Source organism: Pantherophis guttatus, chromosome 6 (assembly GCF_059756535.1).
Source record: "Pantherophis guttatus breed Tessera chromosome 6, ASM5975653v1, whole genome shotgun sequence".
NCBI lineage: Eukaryota > Metazoa > Chordata > Lepidosauria > Squamata > Colubridae > Pantherophis > Pantherophis guttatus.
Genome location: NC_142068.1, coordinates 42,313,340 through 42,325,831, shown reverse-complemented (window position 1 = coordinate 42,325,831; position 12,492 = coordinate 42,313,340). Strand labels below are relative to the sequence as shown.

Sequence of the window (12,492 nt, the reverse complement as noted above, 5' to 3'; positions counted from 1 at the left end):
GATTCAATTAGATTTTTTCAAATCTATTTTATCTGTAGATTAAAAAATCAAGGAAATTTTCATTAACCAGGTTCTTATCGGAATTGTGATTTCCAGTATGAGAATTGGGTTTTGGTCTCTCCCAACCTGTTGCTTTGAAGACATGTAGGGATTACAGCTCTCTGAATCACTTGGCAGCCTGGAGTTGTAATCTTTGCACATCTGGAATGCATGAAATTTGCTGTGCTACAATGATTTCATGAAGGTAAGATTTACAGGAAAAAACCCTTTCAATCTATAGTACTTCCCTAAAAAAATACAGCTTCTCTTAACAGTACCGAGCAATGCTACTGTACTGAGGAGTATTCAGCAACTTTATTTTATCAAGTCAAACTACAGTATGCCCTATTTATCAAGAAGGAACAAGCAAGATGTTCCATGCAAAAGATGAAAAGAAATATAGCAATAAATAAATCCAAACGGCTCTGAAAAAGGAAGTCCTAAATTAGAAATATTCATTCTAATAGTTATAAAATAATCCTTTCTAATCTTCAAAAGGTAAAAGCCATATCAACTTCATCTTCCAGATGACCATCATAGAAAGTCTGATGTAAACTTTGTTGTATAAACCCACACCACATAAGAAACCATTAATGGAAACCAGTTCCATCATGGTGCCTGGAATAGGCAACAGAAACTCAGTTCAAATTGGCAGAAAGCTGCAGATGAAGGAACAAAAATACTGGCACCAAGGCAGGAAATGCCTCTAATTTTAGTGAATTGAGCCATAAATCACAGTGGCTACATCTGTCTTGTCCAATTTTTCCATGGTATTTTCTAGCCAATTATCTTTAATGATACTTTTGCTACCAAATTTTTAAATCTGAATGATTAATTAGGAGGCACTGCAATAAAATTGTAATTCTTACAGTGACCTCATAAATTAAGAACATAGTTACAGTAATTACATACTGACTTGCAACTAAAGTTGATATTTTATCCTTATTTATTATATTTTCTATCACTGTCATCTCTAAAACAAATATATGCTAAGTCTCAAATCTAGATTTCAGAGAGCAAACAGGCCTAATTCAAATATTAGACTAAACTAAATCAACCAGACAATTTTTCTTTCCATTTCCCACATTAACTTTCCTTGTTTGATTTTAAATTCTTCAACAAAAGAAGTCAATCATTATACTGGGGTTAGGGAATAGAGAAATGTTTGAAGAATTACTTACATTTTACATCACAACCTAGCTCTTTTGATCCTGTTCTCTGGCCTGGCATAGCTTTCCTCTTTAACATAGTGTCTCTCCAATGTGTGGGACTGCAGCCAGTTAGACCAGCAGGATATTGTCAGTATTTAAAGAATTATATTCAGTAAATTCCAATCTTCCTAGCATGCAGAGTTGGCAATTATATTGGCTCCTTGGGATGCTTTAATATCTAATCATTGTCACAGTCCAAGTCATGCAATCCATTTGATATCTGAATTCGTACAGTTGCTTCAGACTGCATTCTGAACAGTTTTTGCACCCACATCTGACTGAAGACTGCCTAGGAAGCCTGTTAACCAACCCCCACCCCCATTGATGGCTCTTTCACACCATCCTGGGTTTACCCTAATCTCTTCTCTCACCCCTAGTCACATGGAGCACAGCATCTCATGAAGCCTGCATCAGTTCAACTTCTTTTGTGTCACTGCCAAAGCCAGAAGCAGGAGATGGAGGAGTTTCAGTATAAACAGGCTAGGCCAGCATTTTTTGGCAGAGATAGAGGGGAAAAAAAGGAAAGAGGGAAATAAAATGGAAAAAAAAGCTATCTCCCAGTCCCCATTCCCCAAAGAGAGTATATATGGATGAGAGAGAAATAAGAAAAACACTGGCCTTTGAAAGAAAAGCTACAAAAAGCAACAACCAAGGAACAAAATGGAACAAAAAGAAGCCCAATGATGCAGAAGAGAAAAAAGAAAGGAAGAAGCTGGTGTGTTCAGGTAGGTGGAAGTAAGTTTAGTCTACAGCATTGCTAACCCAATGCTGTTTTGAAAAAGGTGCATGAGAGGAAATAAAATATATGGGAAAGCTCACAAATAATACCTAGGCATATCCGAATCAAGAAACTGCCTGCAAAAACACAAACAATCACATGGTTAGTTTAAATGGGCAGTGGTGGTGGAGGTGGCAGTAGCATCAGCAGTTTTATCATGCAGGTCTTCCAAAGCCTAAGCCCTACAACAGCTCCTCTCTATCCCAAGTAGAAAGAAAGCTCAAGGGCCCCTGATGAACACATTGTAAATTAGTAAGTGGAGTAACAATGAGATACACTGAAATGTCTAGGCTTAGTTTGGGGGCTTTTATTGCAGAGCCTTATATCCAATCAATTCACTCAAATTCAAATGAAGTTTGTTGTCAGTACATCACTACATAAAGCACATTTAAGCTCCCACAGCATTGTGAAGGTGAAAGGGGCAGAGCCTTTGGTATGTTTGCAGAAGTCCTAAAGTTAGATTGACAAGTGCATGTCAGTGACCATTTTACTACAATTGCACATACCAGTAGTTCTTAATGAGGAATTTATGTTTACTATACCATCTAGATCAGAAATGCCTGCCATCTAGAGAAACTGGAATTTTAAGTTGTCACAGATCTAAGTTACAAAGGCTGGTTTCTCCAATTCTAAAATGGAATCCATTTCAGGTTTAGAAGTCAAGGTAAACCTTTGCTTAAAGAGCTGCATCTGACCACAGAAAGATTGGGAACATCAGTATCTGTCTGCCTCTCAACAGGGCATTTTATTCCACATGTTGTGAGAATGCACCCGTTGACTATAAACGAACATGTAGGAAAAGTACTGTCCTCATTTAGAAATTCAAGCCATACTAGGTTTGCTTTTTTTTGTTTTGCTGTTGCTGGCTTGCCTCAAGGAAAAACTGTCCTTCTAGTATTTTAGACATTCTAATTCAGGCATATAATTTAATCATAGTGTCATTTCGTTCAATCTGATTCACCATCACATTTTGTCTAATAATTCCTATAAATACTGCCATATGGCTCTACAGGGGCTTCTTGCCAACACACAAGGAGGACTTTTATAATGCTATGAACATGAAGCTAGTCTGAATTTCTCTTGCATCATGTTACTCAATGATATCGGGATACAGTGAATAAAGTCTAAAGAGATGATTGTCTGCCTACTGGGAAAATAGCATGGTGATACATGATAGCTGGGAACTGAAACAGGTGCCCCTGTGGGTGGATGAGTTGAGTTCTCAACAAAAAGATCTTAGTTAAGTACTATCAAGATTTGAAGAAAGTTCCTAAAATTCATGCAAATTAAAAAAGATGAGAAATCTGGAAAATGGGGGCTCTAATGCCACCTTTGTAACTTGATACAATCCAGATGGGATCAGATTACAACTCCTACTGCCCCAAGATAAAAATGCTATCTTGGGATGACAACAATTGTAGTCTCAGATTGGGAACACATCAGGTTGGGAAAGGCTCTTGTAGATAGACCCTTTGTTATTCTTTTCCTTCAGCCAAATCTGGCCAGCCTTGCTGACAACTTTAAGATGCCAGCCTCAATTCTCTTTTCATCCATTCAGGCAGCAAAGAATAATGCTCATATAGGAGAAAAAGACATGAAGAGGAAAGAGCAGCAGAAACCTATCGGCATGTGATTCCTAGTCTTTCCTACTTCTCTGGCAATGCTCAGAAGCCTCAACAATAGATTTCTTGTGGTTTATAAGAATTTAGAAATTTAAATTTTGGATTTAATGAAGGCTGCTGCTTTGAGCATCATAACAGGGCACTTGGCTAATAAATGTTACAAATAAACCAAATGGTAAATCAATCCTGAAACATACTGAAAACAATCACACTCAGGTTTCCTGCAGTTTCAAGAGCTGCAGTTTGGAAAAAATGTTAGAAAAAATACCACTTCTAGAATATGTAATAGAGAGGCCTTTTTCAACCCGATTTCCTTCACAAGTCATAGAATTGGAATTCCCAGCATGCTGAATAGGAATTCTGGATTTATATTCCAATACATTTGGAGGGCACCAGGTCAGGGGAGGCTGAGACAGAAAGCTCAGGAACCAGGGATGAAAGAAATATTGCATGACCAGGATCAATTGCTTTCATTCTGCAATGCAAAATCCATCATAAAATTAGGAATACTTCCTAATATCAGTTTTAATCATTGATTTTACAGATGATTGCATGTTGACAAGCCAGGATCCTGTAAAAAAGAAGTTTGCTTGGCATGTATGCTGTCAAGATTAGTGTAGGAATAACAGCAACCACTAAATAAACCTAGGAACAATAGCTTCCAATAATTATCATTGTTCTTGATAATAGGTACATTTCCTATAAGTTTTTTCTTTTATTTTTGTTTATTGGACTGTTATCTTTTTGGACTGTTGCCTTCTGACAGAAGATATAGAACAATTAAAACTCGGACCACACGTTTTTTGAATAGTTTTTATCCCAGAGCTATTCTTGCACTCAACAATGAACTAAAGGGCCACCATCAGTGAGCTGTTGGACAGCATTACTTGGTCTGTTGTGTGGATGTTTGGGTGGTTTAGGGGCGGGGAATCTGTGGTGGGTGGGAATGTGTTTGGGGATTGTTATGTGTGTTGGACCTGGTCTTTGGGTGTTAAGTGAATTTCGTTGTATGGGTATATTGTGTATATAAGTACAATGACAATGAAGTTATTATTATTATTATTATTATTATTATTATTATTATTATTATTATTATTATTGGTTGGCTATTATTGTCACTGAAAAAGCTGACATCTGGAAACATCTTGATATAAATTGTATCTTCTTCAACTTAATCAAAACTAAAGATCTTGGTTAATATCAGTAAAAGGAACAGCACTGCTGTGCTTCATTTGGCTTTATTTTCCTGTTTTATTTTGTTTTGTTTTTCTTCTGTTGATTTATTGCTAGTTTGTTTGGAAGGGAAAATTCCTTTTGAATAGAATATATATTTTATATTACCATCAAACACATGGAATTGATGGTCAAGGATATACAGGATATCAATATCCCTATCAATGTCTTCATTTATATCTGCCAGATAACATTTAAAAAACTAATTAAATGGGAGGGTGTGTGCTGTGTTTAAACAGTCATCTTTACAGCTATGAACTCCGTTCACATATATTTTATTGGCATTTGGGGAAAACAATAATGGAAGTTGGGTGCAGCACAGTGTTTGTTGGGATGTGATCATTCATCCAGAAAAAAAGGAACAAAGAAAGCTGGAATAATAGAGAGGATCTTCTCCATAAAGAAAGGAGAAGAAAGAAAGCTGAATAGTCTCAGGGAAGACTATTCCCTGAGAATAGTTCCCTATTTGCAACTGATGTGCCTTAACCATTTAAATTGTGTCTAATGGCCCCCAAAGGTTGCCTATTCCCTGACCTTGAACAATCATCCTCCAAACTCTGCCCAAGCAGCTTGGAAATTATAGTTCTAACATATCTGGACATCAGATTGGAAAAATGTGGACTGGAATTACTTTAACCAACCTCTTTTTCCTTTTCACATTTCCTCATCAGCTTTGCTCTTTTCCATGATATACTTACACCTTGTTTTGTTGAAATTTATTTACGTTGTTCTTGGCTCACCATCATTTCCAAACTCACCCATATATTCTTTCAGAGGATTGTAAAAATCATACATGTTTAAACATCTGAATTGAGATCAATGTTGAGGAATATACTCAGGATTATTTGATCATAATAACTTGGTCTCAACTATAGGAGGTACTGAAAGAGAAACTAATCTTCAGAAAAAGATGAATGAATGAGATATCACATTGTCTCCTGTCTTTTGTTTTCCTAACAGAATAGCATTACTCACTCATCCATGTCTTTCATCTTAACAATAAATCACCCATTTGTTAATGATATGTGTTATCTTTTACCATTAACCTCTCATAATAATGCAATACCCAGACCCAAGGAGGTAAGAAAGGGCGTCACACTCCAACCTCTAATCTTCTCAGTATCTTTTTTAAAAATATGTTTTGCAAAATAGGAAGAATCTGTAACATATCCCTATAGCCATTTTAGAAATTTTGGAGAAGGGTTGTTCCATTCAAACTGCAGTGCTATATCTGGAAACTCCAGTGTTTGTCATTATTTAGAAGAAAGAACTTCTACATCACCAATAGATTTTACCACCCATTGTTCCATTGGAGAATGACTGGGCCCTTGTAGAAAGATGCATATTCAGTGCTTCCCTTTCATAGTACATGGAAATATTATCAGCTTTCTTCTGCTAGGCTGTGAGATAAATTGTAAATACTAAAAGTAGTATTTACAATATATGGCAAATAAATGTTTGCAGACTGTTGCTAAAGCAATTGAGCCACAGTCCAGGAGCAAATTTAAACATATTCTGCATGTGGAGAGATGCCAGTCCTCCAAGATCACATTTGCTAAATGCTAACCATTTAGGAGGTCCTAGGTTGTTTCTAGTATTTCCATTTATTATTAAATAATACTTCTTAAAACAATATTTTTAAGTGAAAAAAAAGGACTCATGGACAAGTGCTGGGCAAGATGGACCTCAGCCACAGACACATGAAACTTTCTGCCAGAGGAAATAATACCAGACTAGACAAATAAATGATTTAACTGATACTAGGCAACTTCCTATGTTGCACTAGTCTCTTAAACTGTTATCTATGAAAAAAAAAATACTGGAGGAAAGCCACTAGCCCTTTCTGTGTGCAATTTTGTCGTGTTCTTTTTTGCTAGCTTTGTTAGAACTTTGACACATGGACTGTGTAAAGAGTTGCGTGAAAAAGCTTTTCACGCAACTGGGCACATACGGTACCAGACATATAGAAGTATCATGACTGATCCAGATTAGCTGAGTATTTTGAGAGACCTACCGATCATCCTGAGAGGGCCGGATGTATCCTGAAGAGAGGATGTTCAAAGAGAGGATATTGGGGTCAATGAGAGACTCATCTCCTTCTGGAGTGTTCCGGATTCGACCTACAAATAGAGGATAGAGCATACATTTTATCTTCCCTATACTGCTGCAGGAGAATTAGAGTAAATATATTTCTAGATATCTAAATAATAATCAGGTAAGTCTTTTCCAAAATATGAATGGAAGATCTGGAGTGATGCATACACAGCTTTCTCTCCACTCTGCATTTCAACATGATGGGAGGCAGAAGGCAGAGTGCTGAAAGATTCATCCATTTGTGCCATATTTCCATTGTAATCATGTTTTATAAAGTCTCCAGCTTGCCATATGTCCTAACCATATGCAAAATTTTAAAGAGTCACATAAGACCTGTAACTTGCAAGCTGCCCAATATAGAATGTCTATAAAGTGAGATTATTCGCTAGGTTTAAGTAAACTCATCATTACTTATCATGATGATAACTGAAAAGAAATCACACTGTTGGGATATTTTCATACTTTTTACCATACTGAGCTATGCTCCTCTTAGAAGAAAGAGGCCGTGAACCAATCACACCACTGTAATTTGACAATCTCTCAAATGGTTGTGACCCCGACTCCCGAGCCTGTCCTAACAGAGGAAGTAGACTCAGAAGGTGATGGGGAGGAACTGACAAGGCCTCCCTCTCCAGGACCCTCCTCTCTGGCAATGCCTCAGTTTCCATCCGAAGGCCAAGAGGAACAGCCTGGGACATGCCAGGTGGAAAGCATATTGGAACAACAACAGATAGGGAGCGAGGATGATGAATCCTGGCTTGATCCCAGGCAGCGTCGGAGGGAGAAGCGTGTGCAGCAACGAAAGAGGCATGGGAAGGCCAGAAATTGAGCTGAGTCACTGAGCCATACCCCACAAGGAATAAAAGTGGGTGTGATTGCTCTTCAGGCTTTGTGATGGTCAAAGTTAAAAACCTGAGAGTCACATCGCGTTATCTGAAATCTGGATTGGACCTTGGCCAATTCTGGCTTCGAGGATTACTTTTTGCTACTGAATTGGACTGAGGAGAAATTCTCTCTTGCTGACTGTGAGTGAAAACTGACTTGGCAGGCATTTCGCAGTTTACTGCCAAAACTCTTATCTGCAAGGGTTTCTAGTCTGATTGCTTAATAAAATCTTGGCAGGCGTGTCTGGTTGTGTGTTTGCCTGTGTGGGGAAGGGGGACAGAACACAAACGCTGTCAACATAAACAAATGCATCATCCAGTTTTCTATGCAAAGTCCAGTCTATCCTTCAAACTGTGTCAAAGGAGATTTGTTTATTCATTAAACATAGTTCTATTCCAAAATACTTCTATCCTATTGTAATCCAAGAGACTCTTGGAGGCTACAGAGGAGATACACTGTAAAACATTCAAATACAGGCTCTGTTTACCAAAATGAACAAGTTGTTACAAAAAGTAAAGAAAAATGCTCAAATGCCATATCACTGAAAGCTCTTTTTACATAGCATCTGTATCCATAAGCTTCTCTAAAAATCAGTGATGCTGTTCTGCAGTTTGAGACTGCTTAGTTGAGATGTACTGTATAGCTTCAACATTGATTGGGATATAGAACAAATATTTTGCTTACCCACAACCAGCTCCCTGACTTCCTTCCAGCGGATGTGGCTCCCTGTCTCATGCACCAAGGTGACTGTAATCCTCCTCTGGATACCCTGACATCCATCACACGGAAAAATAATAAAGTTAGCAGTTATAAGAACTGTGTTAAAAAAGCTAAGCAAATATCCCGGCCCCCAGAAGCAACCAGATAAAGCACCATTAATGATAAATTTTATGAATGTATGACATTTATATGGCTGCCATATAACCTGCAGCTCTGGGTGGCCTATAATAAACCACAGAACATAACAAAGAAAGAAAATAAGCAGTGTCATCTTGAAAATTATGGGTCTGTCCACTCCACTGATGTGAAGATGTCATAAGCCATGCCAGCTATGGCTCCCAGATGGAGCAGATGTGGAAAAAGGTATTTCACAGCCAACCTCCAGACCCAAAGAGTTTGCTCAAATCTATAGTGCACACAAAGTATTATCCTAAGTGGAAGTACATCAACTCCCATAAGTCAGGGTATGCAAAAGTAAACAGTTGAGCCAGAGGAAATACTGTATATATTAATATTTTTGCTGAACAAAACTATAGAAAATACTTTTGTTGAAAAATATAGTTCAAAAATAGTATGTTAAGTTTGTTTTTAGAAAGGAATGTCTTATTGAAAGCTTTATATGCAGACTGTAGGACACACAATAGGAAATTGAGAAGAGCAAAATGTGGTCTTCTAAATGTTGCTAAACTACATCTCCCAGCATATGTGGATATTGGAGCAGCTGGGAGTTATAGTTCAGAATATCTCAAAGACCACATGCAGCACACCCATGACTACAGAAAGACTAGAAAGCAAATTTCAAAGATTTTCTGGACTGAAACAGAAAAAGTGCTCTTTGAACTGAAGCTACATTTAGAATTAATTTCGGATATATTATTACAGTGGTCCCCAACCTTTGCGGCCCAATCTTGGTGGCCAGGCTGGGTGGGGAGAGGGGAATTGGGCCATGTGAGAGTCGGACTGGCATGCATGTGTGCAGCTCGACTTATACAAGCAGCACACCGACATGCACATGTGCAATTGCCTGCTGGCCCACCACTCATGCAAGTTGAGCTACGCGCACGCATTCCAGCCAGCCACTCATGCAGCCCAATTCCAAATAGGAATTATTAGAAGGAAGTTTTCTCAATAAGCTTTTGTAAATTTTATTATATAGTGGACATTAATCCCTCCAATATATATATAACTATAAACATTTATAAACTGGCTGTCTTTGTACCAAACTCAGCTCACAACCAACATGTAATAAAGCAAAGAATTCTCAACAGAATTAGAACTATTTTTTTAAAAAAAAGTTTTGAAAAATGTATTATATATTTAGAGGAAGGGAAAAGAGATACAAATAATTTTTTTTCATTCAAATTGTAACTTTATGGGAAAATAAGTAATGGGCAGGTTATTGAATAAAGCAACATAGTTATTAGAAATACTGAAATAATCTTATGTATTTCTAAAAGGTTTCCAGAGAAAAAGTTAGAAAAAATAAAATAAAATCCTGAATAAAAATTTACATTTGTATTTCTTTTTTTTTTATGATTTACTTTTTTTTGGTAAAATAACAAATAACACTTTTATCAGGTAATTTTAAGGGGCTGAGTTCCCCTAATGAATGGATAATGGACATTTGCAATATAGTTAAAGAGAGAAAAAGTCAGCAGATGTTTTATATTTCTGCTGTACAAAGAAAAAAATATTAGGTGTGTCTCCTGAAAATTGACTTCAACTTTGCCACTTTGCGTTGAAGAAAAAAATGTAGTTTTTTTAAAAAAATAAATCTGTTCCTTTATATTTCCAGAATGTATATTTATAAGGATATTCTTTTTTTAAAAAAAGTAGATTGCTAATCAAAGTTATGATCCATATAAAAACAAAAATTTTTACAAAATAATAGATTATAGAATCCAAAAAGATAGTGAACACTATCCTGTTTTCCCATTCAGGTGGGACATATGAAGGATTATTCAATGAAGCAGCAAACACACAAAAAATGTTTTTAAATGCTCCGAGTCCCATATTCTTCAAAGACGCCCATTTGCCCAAAATTATATCTAACAATTCATTTTCTAGAATAAAAACAGTATTATTGTTACCTTATGCTTTAGAATAGGGTTAGGGTTAGGAATTGGTAAGAAGAATACAGAAATACCTGATGCAATAGGAAAGTCCCATGGCAAGGCATTCCTCCACGATGATCCACAACAGCTGGGATATAGCTAGAAAACATCATTTTATTGAGACTGAATAGATAGCATCTTCTCCAACCTTGTGCTTTCAAGATATTTTTGAACCTGGAGTTCCCTAGCATTACACCCCAATCAGATATCCATATCCATACTGGCTAGAGCAATGCTTCTCAATCTTGGCAACTTTTAGAGTATGCACTGAGTGGGGAATTATAGAAGTAGCCAAGATTTGAGAATCACTGGCCTAGAATGATGAGAATTGTACTATAGTAAAGATTTACAAAATGCATGTTTTTATTAATCTCCATTTATATTGCACCAAGTAAACAAGTATTCATCAGTATTAATTTGCTCACCTTGACTGGATTTTATTTTTACAACTTCATGTTACAATTCTTTAGTATGACTTTAAAAATACATGCTTTGCACTGCTCTACCCTTTGATATTAAGATATGAAATATTTCACAGTGTTCTGCTTTGTGACAAGAATTGTTCAAATATGCTTAAAACACTGAAAAGTACACAGTGTGAAAATTCTATCTAATTTAAAAAAAACTCTTCATAGCCTCCAAGATGTATAAAAGAAAAGTGGTTTGTTTCCATAGAAACCAATTCTGAGAAAATAAGTATCAAAGTTACATAAGGAGACCAGGTTGATTTATTCATTATTGAAGAGCATTTAACTGATCTTTTCCCATCAATTTCATATATATGTTCCTTGTTTCAAATTCTTGTACATTAATTTGCACATGTATGACTTGTTTTCATTTGCAAGTACAAATTCTCATAATTAGATAAGAGATTTACTCTTTCAGAGGTTCTCTAATCATTCTTTAGAAAAGTTTAGCAAAATGAAATACTACAAAATTCTGCATCAGGTCATTAATAGTCATGTAGAAAAGGGAAAGTTGGAGCCCCAACTTCTAAGATTTTTATAGCACTATAATTGGAGATTATACATGTATAGTAATGTATCTTCTTGCATCACTGTTAATGGCCCAGGAGCCCTGCCCTTCATCCATTCTAGGTCAATTCACTACCTCTGGTGATAATACTTCGTTCTGTATCATCAATTTTTCAATCTCATTAGACTTTACCATCACTCTTAACTTGCTTTGTGGACAATTAGAGTTAGGATGAGAATCTTTTCCATTCAGAGTCTCATAGGGTCATTATCTGCATCTGTACAATAGGAAGTGTTTACTTATTCCTGTCTGAAACAATATCAGAAACTCACCATATACAATATTGAGTCAGTGGTCTGACTCAATATAAAGTGCTAAGCAGATGCACTGAACCAATCCAATTCAGATTTCAACAAAGTTGAATCTATCCTATAAATAATTGTATTACATTTAAAGTTTGGCAATTATTTTTTCTAGCAAATGTACTAAAACAGAATGAACATTTTCAGCTGTGTAATTCACTTGGTGATCATGGCTCCTAAACTAGTTAGCAAAATGTAATTGTTCATAAGTATATAAAGCAACTTACTCGCCATTAGCTTCCAGCTCACAGATCTCAAAGAAGACCATGAGATCATACTTGCATTGACATGGGCCAATGCTGGGTCTTGTCATGGCACTCAATTTTGTTGCAGGCACTGCAAAAATTATAATAAAATGGAATAATTGGTCAAGTATAAAGGTTGAGAAACTCTATTATCTCATACTGCAGCTGGGTTTCTGCATCTTGCCTAAAGAGCTAATTTGAAAGATAAATGGCT

At 36.4% G+C, this 12,492-nt stretch overlaps 1 protein-coding gene across 18 annotated transcripts in view; it reads right to left on the bottom strand.

The window, feature by feature from the left end:
• The window catches only part of KIF1A (kinesin family member 1A), a 100,144-nt gene that overhangs the window by 15,253 nt on the left and 72,399 nt on the right, over window positions 1-12,492 (bottom strand). For 11 of the 18 annotated variants that reach the window (XM_034439687.3, XM_034439688.3, XM_034439694.3 and 8 more), the window contains 4 exons: window positions 12,261-12,369; window positions 10,729-10,795; window positions 8,547-8,631; window positions 6,898-7,003 (listed from right to left, as the gene is read on the bottom strand). In XM_034439687.3, coding sequence (XP_034295578.1) covers window positions 6,898-7,003; window positions 8,547-8,631; window positions 10,729-10,795; window positions 12,261-12,369 — 367 coding nt within the window. Of the gene's footprint in view, window positions 1-2,078; window positions 2,106-6,897; window positions 7,004-8,546; window positions 8,632-10,728; window positions 10,796-12,260; window positions 12,370-12,492 lie in introns of all 18 variants that reach the window. The other 7 variants (XM_034439686.3, XM_034439693.3, XM_034439691.3 and 4 more) reach the window with 1 other exon arrangement.